Source organism: Phaenicophaeus curvirostris, chromosome 7, assembly GCF_032191515.1.
Source record: "Phaenicophaeus curvirostris isolate KB17595 chromosome 7, BPBGC_Pcur_1.0, whole genome shotgun sequence".
NCBI lineage: Eukaryota > Metazoa > Chordata > Aves > Cuculiformes > Cuculidae > Phaenicophaeus > Phaenicophaeus curvirostris.
The window spans coordinates 40,927,504-40,952,260 of record NC_091398.1 but is presented as its reverse complement, the minus strand read 5'-3'; the positions used below and the strand labels follow the sequence as shown (position 1 = coordinate 40,952,260).

At 50.6% G+C, this 24,757-nt stretch overlaps 1 protein-coding gene across 1 annotated transcript; it reads left to right on the top strand.

Annotated features, from left to right (window-relative positions):
• Window positions 1–16,738: 16,738 nt before the first annotated feature.
• Window positions 16,739–17,097, top strand: RPRM (reprimo, TP53 dependent G2 arrest mediator homolog; the record flags this gene model as incomplete). Its single annotated transcript, XM_069860485.1, has 1 exon — window positions 16,739–17,097. A coding segment is annotated over one exon (354 nt), but the record flags the coding sequence as incomplete, so codon positions are not given.
• Window positions 17,098–24,757: the final 7,660 nt, after the last annotated feature.

The following is a 24,757-nucleotide window of genomic DNA, read 5'->3' as shown; positions in this document are numbered from 1 at the left end:
ATCCTTGTAGCCTCCTCTGGACTCGCTCTAACAGCTCCATCTCCTTCTTAAGCTGATGATTCCAGAACTGGACACAATACTCCAGATGAGGTCTCACCAGAGCAGAGCGGCGGGGCAGAATCCCCTCCCTGCCTGCTTTTGATGTAGCCCAGGACACGGTTGGTTTCTGGGCTGCAAGCACAGGTTGCTGGCTCATGTTGGGTTTCCCATCAACCAGCACCCCAAGCCCTTCTTCTCAGGGCTGCTCTACATCACATCATCCCCCATTGTGTAGTGAAATCAGGGATTGCCCCAGCCCAGATGTAGGACCTTGCACTTGAACCTCATATGAGTTTTATTGGAATAACAGCCACACAAATTGCATTCCAGATTCACCTTGGGCACATCCTCAACCAACAGCAAGGGCCAACCAGAGATGCTCCAATATTGATCGTTGGACTGGATGATCTTAGAGGTCTTTTCCATCCTTACTAATTCTATGTTCTAATGTATGTCATAACACATAGTCCAGATAAAGAGAATTTAGTATAACCAGAAATATTCACGCTCCAGGTGCTCCTGCACATGTTGAGTGAGGGAAAAACAGCAGCAAGACAAGATTGATCTGATCAAACAGCCCAGATTGTGCATGAAAGATTCATGACCACTGAGTGTAAAATAAAATAAGTAAAAAATGAAATAAAATAGAAGTTATTTTAAAACAGCAGAGAATAAACTAAAGAAAATTCCATGCGTTGTTGGCAGGAGATGAGCTAGTGGCAGCGTTTGCTCCATCTCCAGTGGATAAAGAGGTTGAACCACACACCAGGTCCCAGCACCCCCACACCAGCGAGGCTCTGTGGGAGCAAGGTCTCCAGCAAAACTGGCTTTGAGGATTTGATGGAATTAGTTCTAAGCACACAGTGGGGATCTGAGGTCTCTCACACTGCCCGGCTCCGAAGGCTGGCAAACCAAAACCAAGGATTCAAAAAGCAGTTTCTCCAGGTCGTAACATACCCTGCAGCTCAGGAACAAACTTGGGTTTATGATAACATGAAACCGCTGCTGCAACCATGGCAAAGAAAGGCGTATTTCTGCCTTCTTTCTGCTTTTTCTTTTTTCTTCCAATTAGAGAGAAGCCATAACCCACCACAGATCCCAGCTTATGGGTTCTGTCAACTGCTGGAATCTTTTTATGGGATTAGCATTTCTGATCTTTTCAGAAAATGAATGTTTTTAGGGTAAAATAACCCACAGACGCCTGATTTCTCAGTATGGAACAATCACGGTTTGAACTAGGCAGCATTTAGAAGGGTTTATTTTCCCTGTTGTGGCGTGGCCACATGAGTTGTAGCACAGACAAAGAATAGAAAACCTTCAGTGAAAAAAAAAGCAACCAACACAAGAAATGTGGGAATAGTTTCCCCACTATCTGGTTACCCCAAGATCCAGCGTTGCTTTGGCAGGTCACACTGGAATGTGGTTTGCATCCTCATCTGCAACCTAAGCACAAGAGCTCCCTTTGGCAGGACTCATTCCAGCCTGGAGCACGTAGCACTTCTGTACCAACATGCCACGTGTAATTTAGTGCAATTAGGCGTGATTGACAATTTCTTCTCAGGAAAGGCTGTGAACAAGGCGGGATAGGAGAATAAATAACTTTTCTCACCTAGCAAAGTCAGCATCCCTGGGGCAGAGCAGCTCATTAGCAGGGCCAAGCGTGGATGATGAGGCAGATGTCAGCTGCCAACAGACGCCCCCAACCCTTCTTCACCAGAAATGCAAACGTGCCCACATGTAGGGCAGGACAGGCACAGAAAATTGGAGTTTTCCATACATTTTAGTTAGAAGAGATTCACCTCTGACTCCAGCCCGACACTCAGACCCTCAATCAGTGTGTGATGGTGAGATCGATCCCTCTCTGACCCAGTATGTTCCTTCAAACTGCTGAGAGGATTTCACATTGACCTGTCAAAATGGGATCTGCTCAGCCAGTAAGCTCAACAGAAGCTGTTAAGGGCAACCAGATCCTGATTCCCTGTTCACTGGGTACATCTGGAATAACTCAACAGGGTCTTTGTCTTCTATTGCTTTAATCAGCTTTCCTGCCTTTTCACTTCTGCGTTCCATCCCCATTCCAATGCTTTCCAGTTTGATAACTAATGAAACTGCAGCTCCAAAATTAGTAACTCATTAGGGAACAAGAGCTGTAACAAAAGTCTGTTCCCTATGGTCTTCTTAACCTGTCTCAAATCCCATGACATTCTGAATGCGTTTTAAACCTCAGTGTAAGTAAATGACAGTCTTTGGGTGACACCCAATTATTCCTTCCTTGAATACAATAATTTTTGATTTCTCTCGGTCTTCTTAAGTTCCCTTCCTCTCAGCTCTCAACATTAGTCACTAGGAGCTGAAAGACATCCAGAAAGCCCTTATTTTCCTACCAGAGGAGATAGTGCTGAGCATCCCTGCTTCTCAGCCCAGGCTTTGCTGATGCCACCCCTAGGAAAGCTTCCCTCTGCAGAGTGGAAATGGCTTAACTTGCTGAGACTGTAAAAGGCCTCCAGGGCTGAAGAGGTCAGTCCTAAGAATATGATGATCATAGAATCACCAAATCATGAAGCTGGAAAAGACCTCCAAGATCACCCAGTCCATCTGCCAGCCCAACCCCACCAAGCCTACTAAACCACGTCCCAAAGAGTCACATTTACACAATGTTTGAACATTTCCAGTGATGGGGATTCCACCACTGCCCTGGACAGCCTCTTCCAACACTTCAGCACTTTCAGTCAAGAAGCATTTCCTAATATCCCATCTAAATATCTCCTGGTGCAATTTGAGGTCATTTCCTCTCATCCTATCACTTGTCACTTGGGAGATGTAACCAACAACCACCTCACCACCACCCCCTTTCAAGGAGGTCTCACAGGAGAGGATATATAAACACACACACTGAGCTTATTTACTTCTATGTTCTGACCCATTTTGTAGTAAAAACCCAGTTACCTCAACTAATGTTTTCCACTTGACCACAAGCAGCAGCACCAATTCCTAACAAACACGTAACAGGAGAGCAGCAACTAAAAAACATGGACAAACTACTTCAATTTCCTTCTTTCACGCTTTCAGAACAACTTGATGGAAACCAAGGAAGATCACAACATCCTTAACCGATTTCATTTTAGGGCGAGAGCAACGTCAGCAAGATTAAATCCTCCCAACCACAGCTTGAGAAGGAATCTCAGACAGCGTGGAAGGTGTGAAAAATGGGTTATTAAATCCTAGTCTTGGTGTAACTTTTGTCCCTGCTCCAAACGTGCTCATGCTTTCAGCGTGCACAACTAAATGTAAATGTGGATAGCAAAGCATCCAGGGAACTGGGCATGAGAACTGCTGTTATTTTAATGGGCATTTTGTGCCCAATTTCCTTTCCCAGCATGCAGAAAGGGAGTTGTCAGAGGTAGCACACAACTATTACAGATATTTCCTTTTAAACAGAGGGGAAAACTAAAAAATAAACACTGCTCCCACTTCCAGTCTGAACTGCATCCCCAACACTGAATTCCAGCACCTGGGATGAGCTCGTTCAATGGGCACAACCCCCAACTTTCCCATCTGGACAAGCCACATTAACAGATTGTGTGGAAAGAAGTTTATAAATTGGGCAGATTTTATATATTTAGTGTTTTACAGATGTTTTCTTTCAACATAGAAAGCTGTGTGGGGTTCTGTGCAACACTTGCAGTAAAATAATCACAGAATCGTGGAATGGTTCAGGTTGCAAGGGACCTCAAAGCCCATCCAGTCACACTCCTGCCATGGGCAGGGACACCTCCCACTGGATCAGGGGCCCCATCCAACCTGGCCTCGAACCTTCTCTACAAAGTGACAGGATTCACAGCCAGGGCCATTATTCAGAGGTGATGGGGAGGCAGCCACCTGGGCCACCAGCATCACCAGGCACTTCCAGTTCCCTCTGCCCATCCCTTTTTAAGTATTACCTCAGAGCAAGGGAAAAGCAAGGGTTGGGACTCAAAACCAGGGCACAACTGCTGTTCCTCCACCAACACCGGCCTTGCCTGCTTCCTTGGACACCTCCATCGATCCTGTGAAACTACACTCCAGAAGTGCTTATTTAAACCGAGGGGGAGAAACCATCATAACACTACAACAGCAGTGAAAGAAGCCTCTCAGCAAAGCCTTTCCCCCATTATCTTTATACTACTCATTCCAAACATTTCTTTTCCTGATGATTTCCAGTTATGAAAGCTTTTTTCCTGACAAACAGATCACTTCAGCATCATGATTCTAAGCCAATAGTTCTCATGCGACTGGTAATTAGAGACTACATCTAATATAGTCAGAAAGACTTAAAGGTCAGGCATTAAATGCTATGTGATTAAGTAAATAAGAGAAGTTTATTGCTCTTTTGTCTCACTCTGTTGATTACAGGGCACTTTATGGCATTTCGGTAGCCCGGCACTGTGTCTTCAGGAGCGGCACAGAAGGTTTACTAAGTAGTTCTGTTATTAAAATGCTTCCAAAAATAGTTCATGCCACTGCTACAGACCCCTAGAAGGGTTGTAATATATAAATTCCAACAAATTAAGACAGCGTGCACCCTTATTTCCTTCCCATCAATCTACTAGTGTCATCTTTGACCCTTCCCTCACTGATGCTCAGGACTCAGCCCACACTGATTTCCTTCCTAATCTATCAGATTAAGGCTTCAACACTGCAGTTCAGAAGGCTGGGAATGTCAGGACAGAAAGTTGAGCTGCAGGCTGCTCCACAGAGGAGCAGGTGCTTTGAAAAGAGAGGGCTTCAAATGTAAGCTCTGTTCCACTTACGCCTTTTGGCTGGTTATGACAAGAATGATAAATATTTTTGGGGGACAAAACCAATAGCAAAATAATCCCCGAGATGCACAACAAAGTGAGGGAGATGGAAAGAATGCCACATAGAGGTATGTTCAGAAGCAGCTCTAGCCCCCATCTCAGTGCAGTTCCTTTTAAAAGCTATTTCTTATTTTATGATGACAAATTTATTGTGAGAGGATGGAAAAAAAATTAAGGTTTTATATTTCTTGCACATACACACAAATCAAAAACCCCCATAGAAAGACTTTTCTATTGAATAGATATATTTTTGCGGTTCCTCATTGGGACAAGCAGTTCAAGGATGCTCCAAGTCTTATTTACAGGCAATTCCAGAGGTCTACAGCTCGTTTCCTAATCCTACCAGGTTCAGAAGGGACATTTTGATCCTGTTTGCAGTCAAGTGGGGACTGACTGTGCTCCGTTGGGGATTTCAGTGCATCAGATGGGCAATGAGCACAAAAAGCAGCTGCAAGAAGCCAACGCAAACCCTTGTGCCCACCTTGCTCTGCACCCGCTTTGGTAGGGGGGCACCTGGAGAAGGTGTCTCCAGCACCCCAAGTGCCCCAGGGGAGGTGGGATCCACCATCCCTGGATTTTAGTGGGAGCTGGAAGAGAGGGCGAGCCAGAAGATTTTTTAGTCCTGGAGCAAACATCACAGAACCTGACTTTGTCCACAGCCAGGACTGCACTGTGTTACTGAAGTGAGAGCAATAAATGACAGCCAGTTCCAGAGAAATTGGGTGGGTTTTTTTCCTCTTTTCACCTTTAGACACACAAAGAAATGGTTTTATTGCTGTGTAAAACCAACAGTATGGTATAAAGTGTGTTCCAAGACTGCTTAAAATGCTATTTTTCAAATCAAGGATTAACAACTCATTAAATTTTATTAAAGCCCTCAGAAGCTGTGATTTTTGCTCCTTTGATAATTGAACAGTTTATCCCTCGTGCTGCTTTCCTTGGTGATGGTTTAACTTTTGCCTTGGTCTAACAGAGGGATGAAGGCTGGCTCAGCATATCCCCACCGATCCATGCAGCTCCCACAGAGCTCTGTGGGCATCCAGCGCCACAAGCAAGAGGCTTCCTCAAACAAACCCCCCCACATCTCTACTTCTTCAAAAGATATTTCACTTTAAGCAATCAATACAGTTGAAAAAAAACAATCACCACCAACTTTTTTCTACTCCCACCACAGAGCCAAGGTTAACTCTGCAACCGAGCAAGGGAGAAGCTGGTACGGAGGAGGACAACACGAGATGCTGCCCCATCCTCCCACCAACAGCAGCACAGAGCGGGTCACAACGATCCTTTACATGAGCTCAGACTTATTTGTAGCTTCCTTTTATGTTTTCTTTCAGCTTCGGGACAGATGAAGGTAACAGGGTTTACTTTCAGCCCCGTGGGTTCCTAGGGCTGCTGTAAAGGCCAGTAAATATCATAACATTGATACGCTCCTCCATAAAACTGAAATTTAGAATCATGGAATGGTTTGGGTTGGAAGGGACCTCAAAGCCCATCCAGTTCCACCCCTGCCATGGGCAGGGACACCTCCCACTGGATCAGGGTGCTCAAAGCCTCAGATTTAATCCCGTAACAATAGTAATTTTTATTAACTTTTTGCCTCCAGCAAGAGCTCTACCTTCCATCTACCCCTCTGGTCACAGTCTCCATTTCTCTCATTTCCAAAGAGCAGATGTCCTTTTCCACATCTCATTCTGCACATCTCTTCAGACCTCATACCCAGCACACCTACAGGGACAAGGCACGTAGTACACGCCATGGATATTTGAACTTTAGTAATCCGATAACATTTACCCAAATTCCTCCTCTCGTGGAATGCTCTGCTGCACTAACACCATGCAGCACTCTATCTAACAAACCTAGTGGGGTTTTGCTCATTATTTTCACCCCTGTCTACAAATTACACAATTTACCCTTCCATATCTCTCCCCACATCACATCCCAGACCTCAGCAAGATTGCTTTGGGTCTCATGGCATCACCCAATATAATTAACACACTTAATTGCTTACTGCCCTTGATATCAGGTGTTTCCTTGGAAACAGCTCTTTAACTGACACAGAGGCATCCTCCAGAGCGAAGACAGGATTTATACCTTCTGCCTCTGAAAGCCACTGGCCGTGCAGCTCTGGGTAGCAGACATCACCTGAAAGCCGTATCCCTCTGCAGACAGGCCACAAAGGGACACAACCAATTCCTGGCAGCTAATAACTGCAAAGGTTACCCTTAGAATCATAGAATCCCAAGGCTGGAAAAGATCTTTGAGATCACCGAGTCCAACCATACTAAACCAAACCCATAAGCACCTCATCCACCCAGCTTTTAAACCCCTCCAGGGATGGGGACTCCATCACCTTCCGGGGCAGCCCCTGCCAGGGCCTGAGAACCCTTTCTGTAAAGGAGTTTTTCCCCCAGTGTCCAATCAGATTGGACCCTTAGTATTTCAGACTATTTAATTAGAATATGTCTCTGAATCAGTCAGCCAGGATATGAGTTTTGGTCATTTAGAAGAGTCCTACATCACTTTCCTTGACAAGTAGCTTCATCACAGGATTCACTAAACAGGTAAACAGGGTACAGAATGAGATGCTGCTCATGCTTAGCGTGACCTGCTGCTGGTGAACCCACCCAATGACTTTAGGCAGCAATTTTCCAGGGAGAGGTAGCATGGGCTTTTATCTGAGCTTCTGCAAAGCATTTTATCACTGCTAGACAGGAATTCATTGCAAAAGATGGGAGATGTGGATTGGTGCAGTGCTCGCCAAAACAATTAAGAGTTTTACATCAATGAGCAAGTACAGAGAAGCTGGAGGATGGTTTCAGTGGGATCTTCAAATTGGTCTCTTCTCCCCAGTGACAGGTGATAGGACAAGGGGGAACAGCCTCAAATTGTGCCAGGGCAGGTTGAACATCAGGAAAAATTTCTTCAGCAAAAGGGTTCTTGGGCACAGGAGCAGCTACCTAGGGAGGTGGTGGAGGCATCATCCCTGAAGGGGTTTAAAAGCCAGGTGGATGAGATGCTCAGAGATGGTTTAGTAGTGGGCAGGTTCAGTTGGACTCGATCACAAAGGTCTTTCCCAACCAAATGATTCAAGAATGGATTTTGACCTGATCCCACATCACAGCAGCAGAGTGACAGCATTAGAGGGAAATCGGAACATGATTAGGAGAGGTGCATCGGACAGGATCCACCACCACTGAATTTACTGTTTCTATAATGAGAACATGCTCCTCTGCGTTCTCAGGCTGCAAGGTCATGCCATGAGGGTTCATTGGAAAGGTTTCTCTTGAAAGCTCAAAATTTGAGCAGCTTGAAAAGGCAGTAAGAAGGAAACACCATTTCACAGCGACTGTAAACAATTGGATGAGTACCCTCAACAAGGATGCAGAGCCTCCCCTCAACTGTTTTACTCAGTCCCTTTATCTGTTGTTATACAGTGCTGCCTGACATGAATTGGGTCTGGAGCTGCTGCTGCGAGCAGGAGATGAAGCTTTGGCCTCCAGAGGTCCCTCCCCACCAGCTTTACAACAGGCAGTGAAATGTTTATTCACTGCCAGCCTACAAGAGCATGAAGTGCTAGACGATTTGGCCACAGCACAGAGCAAAGCAAGGAAGCACCATGCTGCAACCAAACCAACAGACTCGCTGTGCCCCTGGGGCTCCCCACGCATCCCCCACCACCTCCTGCATCTCTCACACTTCCCTGCTGGCAGAGATATATTCTATGGTATTTCTGAGGATCAATTTAAACAAGAGATTTAAAAGCTATATATAAGCTGGTCCACAGTTAATTCCCTCTTGCTCACTCAAGGAAGCAGTTTGGACATTGCTGGAGGGAAAAGAGGAGGTGAAACCTATGCCAGGACACCCATCACTGGGGGAAAGGGATGAGCTGCTCAGAGGAGGAGCAGAGCCTGCACCTCTCCCATTGAGTGAAAAGAAGAAATAGAAGAGTCCAGGCTCTATTTTCATACTCTGGCAAGTGTATCTGGGAGGAGAGGGATCAATCGGCGTGTTTGCTGTTTGCACAAGCAGGCGTCAGAGCAGAACTCACACGGAAAAGCCTGGGAGCAAGACCTCAGGCTGCTGAATCACTAAATACTTGTTGCAGCAGCACGGGGCATGAGGTGACCAGTCCCACTCAGAGCAACAGTGCTCCAGCCTGGGGGGAAGCTGGTGCGGGAAGCACAGGCTGGGCAAACCAAGTCACCTGAGCTGGCAAAACCATCGTCCTCAAAGAAAGATGGATCTGTGGATCCATACAGCTGGAAGGGACATGGGAGACACTCCTGGGCTGCCCCACCATGTGTGAGCTTGTTTCTGAAGAGCCCCAACCCCCCGCACTTGCCTGCAGATACAATACAGCCATACCAGACCTAATTATGCTTCGTGTTGCCTCTCTGAGGTCCAGCTGAATGGCAGTGACCGTGTGGAAATGAATCCAGTTCAGCCTCTGCATGCAGCCAGAGACACCCCAGCAGACATCAGGTGAGAGAGAAAGTCAGTGGGCAGGGGGTGGAAAGAGACACCTCTTGATGGAAGAAAGCTTTGTGCTTCTATTCTTCTCTATTGGCAAGAGATAATGGAATTTATTTTTTTTTTACCGATTTACTATTTTAGGGGAAAAAAAAAACTTCCCAAGAGTAAAAAACATTTTCAAATTGATAAATCTAAATATAAGGAATTGCCCCTTGAAGAGCCATCCAGGACTACACACTGCGAAACTGGTCTGAAGCAAAGAAAACACCTAGAGGTACAAAGAACCCTTCTCACACTCCCCTTCTTTCAAAAAAAGCCCCCAAATTAATTAAAAAACATTTCATACCTTCCATTTCACATTGTACTTTCAGGATCAAAACCTCCAGCATCTCCTAGAACAAGCAGCAGACATGGACGTAGCTCAGAACACTGTTATATATAAATCAGGCACCAGCACCTCAAAACCCACCTTGCCCCAGGCTCCTCTCCAGCCCTGCGTGGGGCACCTTGCCCTGATGACCACCAGGTGGGAAGGGCTGATCCCCAGCACCTGGCTCCAGTTACTTCCTTCACCGCTCCTAAAGCAAGAGATCACTTCACCCTATTAAAATGGTCACTTTATAGGTTTAAAAAGCGAATGATGACTGTTCTACCCTGCCTGAACTGTCGTGTGTAACTGCTGTGCCTGTAGGAAAAGCAGCACGACGGCAGTAGGCAGAATAACGGGCTTTCTTATTTGCTCTTCATAAAAAATAGTATCTTCCCCATGAAATCAGAGCAGATCCCATGAGCTAAGGCACTGAGGGGTGCTTAAAATATCAAATAGAATATTAGAGTCACAGAATCATAGAATAACCAGGTTGGAAGAGACCCATCGGATCATCGAGTCCAACCATCCCCATCAATCACTAACCCACGTCCCTCAGCACCTCGTCCACCCGTCCCTTAAACCCCTCCAGGGAAGGGGACTCAACCCCCTCCCTGGGCAGCCTCGGACAGGGACCAATGACCCTTTCTGTGAAATTTTTTTTCCTAATGTCCAGCCTAAACCTCTCCTGGTGGAGCTTGAGGCCATTCCCTCTTGTCCTGTCCCTGTCCCTTGGGAGAAGAGGCCAGCTCCCTCCTCTCCACAACCTCGTGGAATGGTTTGGGTTGGAAGGGACCTCAAAGCCCATCCAGTTCCACTCCCTGCCCTGGGAATGGACATCTCCTACTGGATCAGGGGCTCCAAGCCCCATCCAACCTGGCCTTGAACCCCTCCAGGGATGGGGCAGCCACCCCTGCTCTGGGCAGCCTGGGCCAGGGCCTCCCCACCCTCACTGGGAAGAACGCATCCCTGAACCAAGCCCTCCAAACCTATGGCTCCTCTGGACCCATCTATGCCCTTGTTTTCCAAGCCTTCATTATCAGCTATTACACTTTTAATAACAAAACGAAGCTGTGAACATTTATGCTCAGAAGCCCAGAGGAGCCTGTTGTGAGATAGCAGCTCTGCTGCTGGCACGGGCTCTCAGCTGGAGACTGGGATGGAAGAGGGAACATCAGAAGCCTGTTCTCAAATTAAAAGAAGCTCATTACAAGCACCTGCCTGTTCTCTTAGTTAAGCTCGCCTGATGAGGGCCTCGGGGGAGCTGAGCAATAGGAGTATTTTTCCACCTCGAAGTAGAATAAATAGACATAAAATCAGTCCACAAATGAGAGTATATTTATAGCTAATTACCGGTGGAACAGACCTGGAATGGAGCAAAGTGCATTTTGTGCGCCCCTTGACTGGCGTGTTTTATAAATACCCAATTTCTCATCTCCTCAGATAAAGTGGTCTAACAGCCCGACTCTTGTTTTCATTGCCTTGATCAAAATAGAACAAACTAAGGTAATGAGCGAAGTGAAAATGTAGCGGGGGGGGGGAAACCCACGTTTTTCTGCCCTTTTCTAACATTTCCCTGGGGAGATCCCACTGGATCAGGGGCTCCAAGCCCCATCCATCCTGCCCTTGAACCCCTCCAGGGATGGGGCAGCCACCCCTGCTCTGGGCAGCCTGGGCCAGGGCCTCCCCGCCCTCATTGGGAAGAATTTCTTCCTGATGTCTAAATGAAATCTTCCCCCTTCCAGTTTAAAGCCATTCCCTTGTGTCCTATCACTCCAGGCCCTTGGAAAACAGCCCCTCCCCAGCTTTCCTGGAGCCCCTTTCAGCACTAGAAGCTGCTCTAAGGTCTCCCCGCAGCCTTCTCTCCTCCAGGCTGAACAACCCCAACTCTCCCAGCCTGGCCTCATACAGGAGGTGCTCCAGCCCTTGGATCATCTCTGTGGCCTCCTCTGGACCTGTTGCCACAATCGTAAAAGCATCGAATTCTACCTTTAGACTATTTTTATAATGGGTTTTTCAAACTGGGGATAATTGGACTTATGAAACCCAGTGAGGCACAGGAGCAGAGGACAGGGAGCAAGGAGGGCTTGCTGCTGGGGTGGCTTTGGTGGGGCGGCCTTCCCTCTGCTCCCAGCACCACGGGTCTGTTCAGCAGTCACGTTAACCACGATGAGTGAAAGGGTCCTCGGGCCCTGGCAGAGGCTGCCCAGGGAGGTGGTGGAGTCCCCATCCCTGGAGGGGTTTAAGACGGGTGGATGAGGTGCTCAGGGATCTGGTTTAGTAGTGGACAGGGTACAGTTGGACTCGATGATCTCAAAGGGGTTTTCCAACCTAGGGATCCTATGATTCTTCCCCTATCCTAGAGTTTTACACTAATAAACAGGACGTACTCTGCCCCCAGCACCCATGGCACAGATTTCAGTCAAGTGCAAGCTGTATCTTGGCTTGGATCAGACACAGCGTGGCCAGCAGGTCCAGGGAGGTTCTTCTCCCTCTGTACTCGGCACTGGTGAGACCGCTCCTCGAATCCTGTGTTCAGTTCTGGGCCCCTCACCACAAGAAGGATGTTGAGGCTCTGGAGCGAGTCCAGAGAAGAGCAACGAAGCTGGTGAGGGGGCTGGAGAACAAGAGGAGCGGCTGAGAGAGCTGGGGGGGTTTAGCCTGGAGAAGAGGAGGCTGAGGGGAGACCTCATTGCTCTCTACAACTCCCTGAAAGGAGGTTGTAGAGAGGAGGGAGCTGGGCTCTTCTCCCAAGGGACAGGGGACAGGACGAGAGGGAATGGCCTCAAGCTCCGCCAGGGGAGGTTTAGGCTGGACATCAGGGAAAACTTTTTCACAGAAAGGGTCATTGGTCCCTGTCCGAGGCTGCCCAGGGAGGGGGTTGAGTCCCCTTCCCTGGAGGGGTTTAAGGGACGGGTGGACGAGGTGCTGAGGGACATGGGTTAGTGATTGATGGGGATGGTTGGACTCGATGATCCGGTGGGTCTCTTCCAACCTGGAGATTCTGTGATTCTGTCCCGGTCCCCATGCCCACTAGGTGTCACTGTACGACCTGTGTCCCCGTCCCTCCTGCTCATAGGAGGTGTCACTGAGTGACCTGTGTCCCTTTGTCCCCATCCCTGTCCCTGTGTCCCCTTCCTCATGTGCCTGTTCCCTGTCCCCCCACTCAAACTAGGTGTCACTGTGTGACCTGGGTCCCTGTCCCCATGTCCTCACACTCCCGTCTCCCCACTCATATCAGGTGTCAACGCATGATCTGAGTCCCTGTGTCCCCATCCCTGTCCCCATGTCCCCATCCCTGTCCCCATGTCCCCGTGTCCCTGTCCCCCCACTCACACTATGTCACTGCATGACCTGTGTCCCCATGTCCCTCTGTCCCTGTATCCTGTGTCCCAGTGTCCCCATAGCCTGCTCACACTAGATGTCACTGTGTGATCTGTATTCCCATGTCCCCGTGTCCCCGTGTCCCTGCCTGCCATTCACACTGGTATCACCTCGAGGCCTGTGTCCCCATCCCCGTGTCCCCATGTCCCGGTGTCCCTGTCCCCACTCGCGCTAGACATCACTGCATGACCCGTGTCCCCCTGTCCCATGCCTCTGTCCCCACTCACACCAGTTGCCACCAAGCCCAGGGAGGGTGTCAGATGGGGGTGACGAGCCCACAGCCCCGTCTCCTCCTGGATGCCAACTGCTGCCTACTCAATGGATCCAAACACACATCTCCATCCTCATCCCCAACCCAAGTCACCTGCAAGGCTGGGGGCTGCCCCACAGGCAAGCTTGGGCTGTCCCCAGCCCTCCGTTCCTGGAAACCAGCTGCTGCCTACTCACTGGATCCCAAAAACACATCCCTATCCCATCCCCATCCTCAACCTATCCCTATCCCCAGCCCCAGCCCAAGTCACCTGCAAGACTGGGTGCTGCCCCACAGGTGAACTCAGCGAGTCCTCAGCCCTCTGTGCCTGGATGCCAGCTGCTGCCTGCCCAATGGCTCCAAACACACAGCCCTATCCCCATCCTCATTCCTATTCCCAAACCAAATCACCTGTGAGGCTGTCCCACAGGTGAACCTGGGGTGTCCCCGGACTTCTTTGCCTGGAAGCCAGGTGCTGCCTACTCAATGGATCCAAAGCACATATCCCTATCTCCATCTTCCCCTTCACCCCACCCACATCCCCATTCTCCACCCAAACTGCCTGCCAGGCTGGGTGAGCTCAGGTGTCTCAGGTGTCTCCAGCCCATGCACAGCCCTGCTCCTCCCATGAGCTTCTCCACAGCCAGAGGTGCTAGGGCTCCCTCCTTGGGCAATGCCACCCCACCAGAGCAGGGAGGAGGCAGGAACACTGCCAGGAGCTGCTGTTCCCAGGGCTGCCGCACATACCGCACAAATCCCACCCAGGACGCTGCCCCCGCACCCCTCTCCCCATCCCCAATCCCCACGAGTCAGAACTGGGTGGCTTTTTACCGGGGATCTTTGCCCAAATCTGCCTGTCTGCCCACTGCTAAAATCATTTGTGCTTTTCTCTCCCCCTTCTTTTCCCACGTTTTTTTTTTTCCACATCGAAACACTGCAAACAGGAACATTCTTTTCCATCCCTAGCACCACTAAGCACTCTTTAAATCACCTCCTATTTGTTGGTGTCTTCTTGCCTCCAACTATGCCCTAACCTGGAGTAGGAGAGAAGAGCGATGCCTTCCCAGAGCCTCCGTGTGCAAGTCCTCTGCCCTCACCAGGCGCTGCGCTGGACGAAACCCACATCCCCAGAGCTTTTAGCAACTGTTCTCATCAGGTAAGACAAAACACGCTTCACTCCTCAAACCTAATCCAGGTCTGGGATGAAAATCATAAAGATTAAAAGAAGAACAATGATGGCAGGAACTTTAAGAGGTTAAACTGCTCATCTTGCCTTCATTCTGCTGTTAAATTACAGCAAGGAGGGAGGAACAACATGGTTTTGCCTGCTCAGACCAAGGCTTTATCTCATTTCCTTATCACAGCAAACTAATAAAGATGAAATATCGGTGTGAAAAAGCACCACAGACAGAGACCCTGTTCTCTACGTGGATCCAGCTCTCCGTACTCTTAGCCACCAGCTTTTCTGAGCTGAAAGCACACGTGGGACCCTCCTGACACAACTCCAGGGTGGGAATCTGTTCCCTAGCAGCTGCCAAGAGCTGGAAAACGGTGAGGAGCACGAGGGGCAGACCCCGACCCACATCCACCACCAGCAGCAGTTGCTGTGTTGAGCATGGAGACAGCCCACGTGCAGCAAAAAGGAGCCCCGCAGCATTCAAACGTCTCTTTTCAGCACTTTCCTCTGGCTAAAATAACAGCCGGCATTCCACTGCTAATTAGAATTAATACTGTCCTCTTCCTCCAACAGTAAAAACAAAATGTTCCCGGTGAATCCCATCTGATAAGGCAGCAAAGCTCACCCAGCCTGGCCTGGGGGGTGGGATGCGCTCGGCACAGCACAGCAGCCCCGCTGGGCTCCGCAGGGAGGGGACCCTGCGTGGGGACCACCCCCCAAAGCCCCGTGCCCGCAGAATGGGGCATCCAGAGAGGGCGTGAGCCAAGGGTCAAGCTCGGGCTCTGGAGGGTTGTGGCACTTCATGATATACCCACCACGCTAGGATAAATCAGCCACATTTTTCCATGCCTGGCCTCAACCTCCTTGCTACTTTATTCCCATGAGGACCAGCTCCGGACAGTATAATGTGTCGTGTGGCCATCGCAGCCCACCCAGCCGGGCAGTGCTCGCCCGCAGCCCCCGGCAGCTCCCGGCACACCGACTCATAGAGCCAGAGGACGGTTGGTGTTGGAAGGGACCCCAAAGCCCATCCAGTCCCACCTCTGCCATGGGCAGGGACACCTCCCACTGGATCTCCCCTCCCTCCCCGTCCCCCCATTCCCATTCCCCTTCCCATTCCCCCCTCCCTCCTTCCATCCCCTCTCCTCCCATCCCCTCTCCTCCCTCCTCCCCCATTCCCCCCTTCCCCCATTTCCATGCCACCCCCCCTCCTCCCCATCCCATCCCATTCCCCTCATCCCATTCTACCCCATCCCATTCCCCTTATCCCATCCCCTCCATCGCATCCCATTCCCCCATCCCCTCCATCGCATCCCATCCCATCGCATTCTATCCCATCCCATTCCCCCCACCCCATCCCCTCCCCTCCCAGCCCCTCCATCCCATTTCCCCATCCCCTCTTCTCCGCCCACATCCCCTTTCCCCCCTCCCCTCCCACCTCTATCTCCATCTCATCCCATCCCATCCCATCCCATCCCACCTCCTCCCTCCTCCCCCATTCCCCGCTCCCCTCCCTCCCCGCTCCCCTCCCACTACCCCTGCTCCCCTCCCTTCCCCTCCCCTCCCATCCCACCTCTATCTCCATCTCTTTCATCCCCATCCCATCCCATCCCTCCTTCCCTCCCACCTCTATCTCCATCTCTTTCATCCCCATCCCATCCCATCCCTCCTTCCCTCCCACCTCTATCTCCATCTCTTTCATCCCCATCCCATCCCATCCCTCCTTCCCTCCCACCTCTATCTCCATCTCTTTCATCTCCATCATCTCCATCCCATCCCATCCCATCCCTCCTTCCCTCCCACCTCTATCTCCATCTCTTTCATCCCCATCCCATCCCTCCTTCCCTCCCACCTCTATCTCCATCTCTTTCATCCCCATCCCATCCCATCCCATCCCATCCCATCCCATCCCACCTCCTCCCCCCCTCCCCTCCCCGCTCCCCTCCCCTCCCACCTCTATCTCCATCTCTTTCATCTCTATCCCATCCCATCCCATCCCACCTCCTCCCTCCCCCCCTCCCTCCCCTCTCCCCTCCCACTCCCCCCGCTCCCCTCCCCTCCCACCTCTATCTCCATCTCTTTCCTCTCCATCCCATCCCACCTCCTCCCCTCCCCTCCTCCTCCCCTCCCCGCTCCCCTCCCACTCCCCCCGCTCCCCTCCCCTCCCCTGGCACTCCCCGACTCCCGGTTCCCGTCGCTGGGGCTGTGCCGGCGCGGGCGGCGGGGCCGCTGCGATGAGCGGGGGCACGGAGGCGGCGGGGCTGCGCGGGGGGCTCCCCGCGGGGCTGTCTGCGGGGCTGGAGCGGGCGCTGCGCTGCTGCACGGCGGCCCCCGCGGTGACGGACGGCGGGACGGCGGCGGCCCCGGACGAGCGGAGCCTCTACGTGGCGCGGGTGGTGCAGATCGCCGTCATGTGCGTCCTCGCCATCACCGTCGTCTTCGGCATCTTCTTCCTCGGCTGCAACCTGCTCATCAAGTCCGAAGGGATGATTAACTTTCTGGTCAAGGACCGGCGCCCGTCCAAGGAGGTGGAGGCGGTGGTGGTGGGACCCTACTGACCGCCCGCCGCGCCCCGCGCCCCGCGCTGCCAGTAAAGCCCCTTCTGACGGCGCCTCCGCTGCCTCCTTCTCTCCTCGCCGCCGCGGGTCCTGCGCTCCCCAACGGGCGGCCCTCCGGGGCCGGGGTTCTGTCCTCCCGGTGCCTCCTGCAGGGTCGGGGTTCTTCTCTCCTCGCCGTGCGTCCCGTCCAGGGTCGGGGTCCCCCTGTCCTCCCGGTGCCTCCCTCCAGCATCTGAGTTCTCTTGTCCTCGCCGTGTCTCCCTCGGGGGTCGGGGTCCCCCTGTCCTCTCGGTGCCTCCCTCCAGGGTCGGGGTTCTCCTGTCCTCGCCGTGCCTCCCTCCAGGGTCCGGGTTCTTCTCGCCGTGCCTCCCCTCGAGGGTCGCGGTCCCCCTGTCCTCCGCCACCATCAGTGCCTCCCCTCCAGAGTCGGGGTTCTTTTGCCCTTCGCGGTGCCTCCCCTCGAGGATCTGGGTTCTTTCCTACGTGGTCACCGGTGGCTCCTCTCGAGCGTTGGGATTCTCCAGTCCTCCCCAGTCACCTATGCCTTCTCCTCGAGGGTCTGGGTTCTCCTTGCCTCCATGGGCACCGTTGCCTAGCCTCGAGGGTCCGGGTTCTTCTCTCCTCCCCAGTGCCTCCCCTCCAGGGTCTGGGTTCTTTTGTCCCTCGCAGTGCCTCCCGTCGAGGGTCAGGGTTCTTCTGTCCTCCCCGGTCCCCTATGCCTCCTCCTCGAGGGTTCTTGAGGGTCTGGGTTCTCCTTTCCTCCACAGGCACCGGTGCCTCCCCTCCAGAGTCTGGGTTCTTTTCTCCTCACCGGTACCTCCTCTCGAGGGTCGGGGTTTTTCTGTCCTCCCTGGTGCCTCCCCTCCAGGTTCTGGGTTCTCCTTTCCCCCGCGGTCACCGGTTCTTCCCTCGGGGGTTGGGGTTCTTTCCTCTGCAGTCACAGGTGCCCCCCTCCAGAGTCGGGGTTCTTTTGTACTTCGCAGTGCCTCCTCTTCGATGGTCGGGTTCTTTTCCCCCTGGTCCCCTATGCCTCCTCCTCAAGAGTCTGGGTTCTCCTGTCCTCCCCGCTGCCTCCCCTCGAGGCTCTGTCCTCGGTGGTGCTGGGGATGCGGCTGCTGCCCCACGCTCCCTCCCCGCAGGTTTTTGCCTCCAGGCTGGGCTAAAACTTGTGTTTTCCTTGCGTTTCGAGCCTCCCCCGGTTGCACCGGGCTGGGAGGACGCGGTACCCGGCTCCCCGGGGCGAGATGCGCCGTGGGGACGTGGGGGATCCCGTCCCGTGGGTCAGAATCACGGAATCATTAAGGCTGGAAAAGAACTCTAAGATCATCCAGTCCAACCCTCAGCCGTGGGTTTTGGGAAACAACCCAGCGCACCCCATTTGTGACCCTCTCTGTCTGAGTTTTGATGCTGTAAAACCGCTATCCTTACTTGTTATTAATCCACCTGGAAGCCCCGTCAACAGGTGACTTCTTACGGGTGCATCCAAGGGAGGGAGAAATTTCTCCTTGCACAGGATTTTATGATTTATTTCTTTTATTTCTCTCTCTGAGAGGTTTGCATGGCTCCGTATCGCCTCCCGGGGGGGTGGGGGGTGCGCTTGTTGTTAGTGATAAATCAAGGGATCCCTATTTGCTGTAGGAACCAGCATAAAGACTTGCAGTGGGATGGGGGCAAAAAAGCTCAAGGAACCGGCTTGCGGGAAAATATCTTGTGTGACACCCCAAGTCCTGCAGTAAGGCTGTTAATTGTCAATATTGATTCCTGCTGATGAGAATCAGGGCGCTTCTGGAGCAGCCGTGCAGGCTTTGGGCTGCTTGGTGGATCATGAGCTGATGTGAAGGTGGCCAAGCCACTGGATCGTTAGGATTCGTCTTGTACCTCAAATCCTGGGTTCAGTTTTGTGCCCCTCACTCCAAGAAGGACCTTTAGGGGCTGGAGCTCGTCCAGAGAAGGGAACAGAGCTGGAGAAGTGCTGGAGAACAGGGGTTATGAGAGGTGGCTGAGGGACCTGGCGTTGTTTAGCCTGGAGAAAAGGAGGCTGAGGGGAGACCTCATCACTGTCTACTTGAAAGGAGGTTGTGATGAGGTGGATGCTGCTCCTTTCTTCCAAGTGACAGGCAATAGGACGAGAGGGAATGGCCTCAAGTTCTGCCAGGGGAGGTTTAAACTGGGTATCAGAAAAAAATTCTTCACCAACAGGGTTCTCGGGCCCTGGCAGAGGCTGCCCAGGGGGGTGGTGGAGCCCCCATCCCTGGAGGGGTTTAAAAGACGGGTGGATGAGGTGCTTAGAGATATGAGTTAGTAGTGGACAAGTACAGTTGGACTTGATGATCTCAAAGGTCTTTTCCAACCTAGGGATTCTGTGATTCTATGATTTTATCTTTAGGAAACGTTAGCATATGTTTGGATTTTGATAGAGAAGGTGAAACAGCATTTACAAAATGCACCTGAGCTGGAAGAGGATGGAATGAGGCTGGAGTCTGAGACAGCCAACTTTTAGTAGAAAATGAGACAAAACGGGGCATCCCAATGCCATCTGATTCCCTCAGACAGCAGAAACCTCAGCCTGTACTCACTCATTTATGTCTGTGTTAAAGGGAAAGACAAAGAACAGACCTGCCTGTTTTCTGGGGAACAAATAAGTCATGGACTTTGTCATTACATCAAAATAAATGTTACTGAGCCATGTATCAGCCGAAACGTTGGGGAGCAATTTAGCCCCAATTCCCCTCCTTTCTCTTCCCCTTACTGCTGCAGAAATGATAGATAAAGCAGAACGTTAGTATAATAAGAGGGGAAACTCCTAATCTAGATGTTTCAGTCATTACAAAGCTTTTCCAACTTGCAGTCTTGCAGAGAACACAATCTTTCCCGTAATCTGACTTGCAAGGAGTGTGCTGTGTGTTTGAATATTTTTTGAGAGCTACATTCATTAAGTGTTCTTTATTAACTGTAGCAAATGCTTGAAGCATAAAACATTTTGCTCAACCTTAGCTAGAAGCCACAGCTTTTTCCAACACTGTAAATCACAAAATCATAAAACTATAGAATGGTTTGGGTTGGAAGGTTCCTCAAAGCCATTCCTAGAGAAGTAGAAAATGATGAGAGTCACCTGGTAGACCTGTCCAGCTCTCATTAGTGGTCAGACAGGAGCTTCTAGAGGGGACCTTCGCAATTTGTGAGGAAACCTTGCCCCCTGTGATGCTCAGTGAGTGCTTGTGACTTTGCAGCAGGACCTCTCCCAGGAGGATTCACACTGGGACCTCTCATGCAGCCTCCCAGTAACTGTTTCAGAGAGTGCAATGCCCAAAAAGTCCATACAGCCCCAACCTCAGAAAGTCCCTAATGCGATGCTGTTTGCAGTTTTTGTTGAGTATTATTGACAAAAACAAGCTCAGATCTCTCTTTTCGTGGATCAAGGTTGAAGTAGCCTCACCCCAGGCTGTCTGCATACCTAATTGCTGTCTACAAGCAATTACATCACAGTTCTTGCAGAGCTTTGGGCCACCTCAGCCCTCGTGCTCAGACTTGGCTGCCAGTGTGCAAAACACCGGAGCCGGAGCTCCTTCTGAGCATAAAAACCCTCCAAAGATCATCCTCCTCACACCTCGGCAGCCAGCCAAATGGCACCCGACGTTTCTGCTGCTTCTCAGCTCATCTCCTCTTTCCTCCCAGTTAGCCAGGAATGTGGGCTTGGGAACACACGATAATAGATTTCACTTTTTCAGCTCAAACCCCATGCTAATCCTCCAGAACAAAAATCAAGAGGCATCTTAGCCTCTTCCCAAATACTCTCTGAAGTGGTTTGTTCGATATTCTAACTGGGACAGGCTTAGTAAAAACACTCTGGCAGCTGCAATTGCTTTTAGATAGCCCTGTGGATGCACTCAGGCGCGGCCGTACAACTTTAATTGTGTGCTTTCCACTTCTTGTTGCTAATAATCAACCCCTGATGTATGCTGAAAAGGTGCATTTTAGCAGCTCGGACACATGCGGGTGTGGGGCTTTATTCCAATCTCACATTCAGGCAAAATTCACCTTTTAAAGCTTTAATAAGGAAAATAAGATCCTTCTGTTCATTTGCAGTTAAAACAACAAAACTTCACCATAAGTGACAGGCACAGCTTTATGATTTGCCTTTATATTTGTCACTTTAAGTCACCACGGAACGATCCCGACTCATGGAGCATCCCTGGCACGGGTTGCTCACCTCGGACCGGGACTGGGAATCCACAATGGAAATGCGTTCCCCAAAACATCTTCACGTTCAGCTAGGCAACCTGTAATAACGTGCATTTGAGCCCGTATTAATTATCAGTAAAGAATGAGTCATTAGAAGTGCTCCTCCTTTCTCGACAGCCCCATTTGTGTGCATGAATGGATGATGCTGTTGCTGTTGATTTCAGCAAACCGTGACGGGGCTGCCTAACCAGTAATGCTGAGGGACAGCAAGTCTTCTATATCATAAAATAGCAGCATCCTCTTTGTAATTAGGGTTTAAACTTGCTGTCCAAAAGTGAAATTTTTCTGCTAGCTCACCATTAGCAAGTGAGAGCTGTAGCCCAGTGCGCCCACCCGCGTGCCTGGAGCTTTTCTCACAGACAATTCAGCCGGCTGAGCTGCTCCTCGTCTCCGCGGCACCATTACTGGCACAGCAGTACAGGATTTTTGATTGAAAGACAGAGAAAAAAAGGTATGCGAGAAGGCAGGAAGCAGTAGGAAGTGTTCAAAAAAAAAGGAGGGGGGAAAGGACCATGAATAGCACTGAGGGGCAACAAACCGAAACTTAATGGGAAGGAAAACTTGCTTTTTGTAGGATCATCGAATAGAATAGAATCATGGAATGGATTGGGGTGGAAGGGCCATCAAAACCCATCCAGTCCCACACCTCCCACTGGATCAGGGGCTCCAAGCCCCATCCAACCTGGCCTTGAACCCCTCCAGGGATGGGGCAGCCATCTCAATCTTGCCTCTTGCAGCTCAAAACTGTTCTCCTCATCCTGTCCCTGCTCTCCTTGATCCAGAGCCCCTCCCCAGCTTTCCTGGAGCCCCTTTCAGCACTGGAAGCTGCTCTAAGGTCTTTCCTCGATCCTTCTCTCCTCCAGGCTGAACAACCCCAACTCTGTCAGCCTGTCCATGTACAGGAGCTGCTCCAGCCTTCAGGTCATCTCCATGGCCTCCTCTGGACGTGCTCCAACAGCTCCCTGCCCTTCCAGTGCTGAGGACTCAGCTCTGAACAGGGAAAGCTCACCAGTGGGTCTCCAGTGCCCGTGCTCTGGGAGAAGGTGAATCACCCACGGACTCCAGCCCCTCGGTGCCTCATAGGCTGCAGGTGGGATGCTGGTGGTCCAGGCTCTGCATCATCCCAGCATCCCCAGTAAAGCCAGAGCCACCTCACCGCCCCTTAACCAGCAACTGTATTTTACAAACGCAGATGACTGCTGCAGAAACAGGTTTTAGAGGTGTCAAGAGCACCTGGTTGCGCAAAGGCTTTGTTTTTCTCTTGTCTCAAACCTGCACACGTGCTTGAATGCAAAACTTCAACAGCATCATCTTCTCCCTTCCCTCCTTCTCTGAATATAAATCCAAGCCAAGGGATATCAAAGACCACACAATTCATCCTCTCTGTAATATATTTGTAGCAGGGTGCTTTCTTTTATGGGACACCTTTATTTTTTAATGCCAAAAATTAGACTTCATTCATCACTGGGGACCAGACACAGTCGCTAAGGAGAGAAACCAAAGGAAGCCTGAGCTCCTCAGGACTCAGCGTATCCATCACTTTGGCCACCAGCAGCTTGGGACCTATTCCACCGTTACAGAACATATTTTTAGCCCATGGAAAAACAGTGTCATGAGCGCATGATATGAAAAACATACAAAGCGATATATCACTTTTATGTCCTGTAGTCCATCATAATCAGGTTAGGATGTTTTTTTCCCCCAACTTGCTTCTATTTTGGAAGCCTCTCCAGGGAGGAGGCGGTAGGAACGTAATGGCCCATCAAACCCACAGAAGCTATACTCAAAGCCATCCACCACATTGAAGGAGATGGAGCAGCACAGCTCCAGGATGAAAGAGGAGGACTGGAGATAAAGGAGAAGGTGCTGGTGGAACCTCGCCAAGGCAGGGGAGTTGCTGCCCACCAGTGCTGTCCGCGGCCCTGGGTGATGGTGTGCAGCACCGTGCCATCTGCTCAGGGCAAATTATCTTCCTTTTCTTTCATTCTAGCTACTTTAATTTCCTGTGTGTCACAGCAAATGCAGGGAAAAGAAAAGAAAAACACCCTTTGAGCTGGGAGAAGTGAGGTCTGAGTTCTTCCCCAGCTCTGGGAGATAGAATCGTAGAATCATAGAAGGGTTTGGGTTGGAAGGGACCTCAAATCCATCCAGTCCCACCCCTGCCATGGGCAGGGACACCTCCCACTGGATCAGGGGCTCCAAGCCCCATCCAACGTGGCCTTGAACTCCTCCAGGGATGTGGCAGCCACCCCTGCTCTGGGCAACCTGAATGTGCTGAATGCGCCACACACGCCTGCCAGGTAACCTGAATGTCTTGGGGATGAGCTCTGTCCAGAAAAGACGGGCTGGGTTGGAAGAGCCTGGGATGGAACAGAGCAATTGTGCTCGTTTGTAGGAAAGTCCTGCAAATGAGTAATATTAGTCTGTGGAATAATCTCTATTGGAAAGATATAAAAATTCTTTTATTTAGAACTGTTACTCTAAAACTAAGAATCTATTCTCTATGAGGTATTTATGCACCTGCAAGAAGCTGGACCTGGTCCTCTAATATGATCTCTCCATCATTGTCTGATAAAATTCCCCGGTTAAGCTAATTGCTGTGTTTTCCTGAAGCTACGGGAATGGAAAGTGCCAATCATGCTGTAAATATTAATTACACATAACAACTACTCAAAGGTTATCAAGCAAAGAAAACAAGCTGAGTGACACACTTGCAATTTAAAGAAGGGGAGGAAAAAAGCAGTTTTCTTTAATTCCCTTCCCTTGCAGAATATCACTGGCTGTTTGACAGCAAGGGAGATGTTCCCATCCTGTTACCATCAGGGCATTTGTGTGTGTAATGGAACTGCCACTCAAAGCTTTCAAAATATATAGTCAGGGTGTCACAAATCCATGCAAACATTCATTAAAATCCCTACACGGTTAAGGAAAGCTATGTCTCCCCTTCCTGTTACCAGATATAAGCTCAGAGCTGCTGCAGAGCTCGCGTTTGAGATGGACATGGTTGGGATTCTTTGAAGCTCTTAGTCCCTACATTGCAATCATACACAAACCACCCCCTTGTCTCACATCAGTGTAAGGAGCAGAAAGATTGGGTTCACATGTGCTCATTTGCAGAGAATCGCAGAATCATTAAGGTTGGAAAAGACCTCTGAGATCATTGAGTCCAACCGTCAGCCCAACCCAACTGTGCCGGCTGAACCATGTCCCCAAGTGCCATGGCCACATGCTTTTTGAACCCCTTCATGGTAAGAGACTCCACCGCTGCCCTGGGCAGCCTCTTCCAATGCTTCACCACTCATTCCATACAGAAATTTTTCCCAATACTCAATTTGAACCAACCCTGGTACAACTTGAGGCCATTCCCTTTCATCCCATACTTGGTACCTGGGAGAAGAGGCCGGCACCCACCTCACCACAACC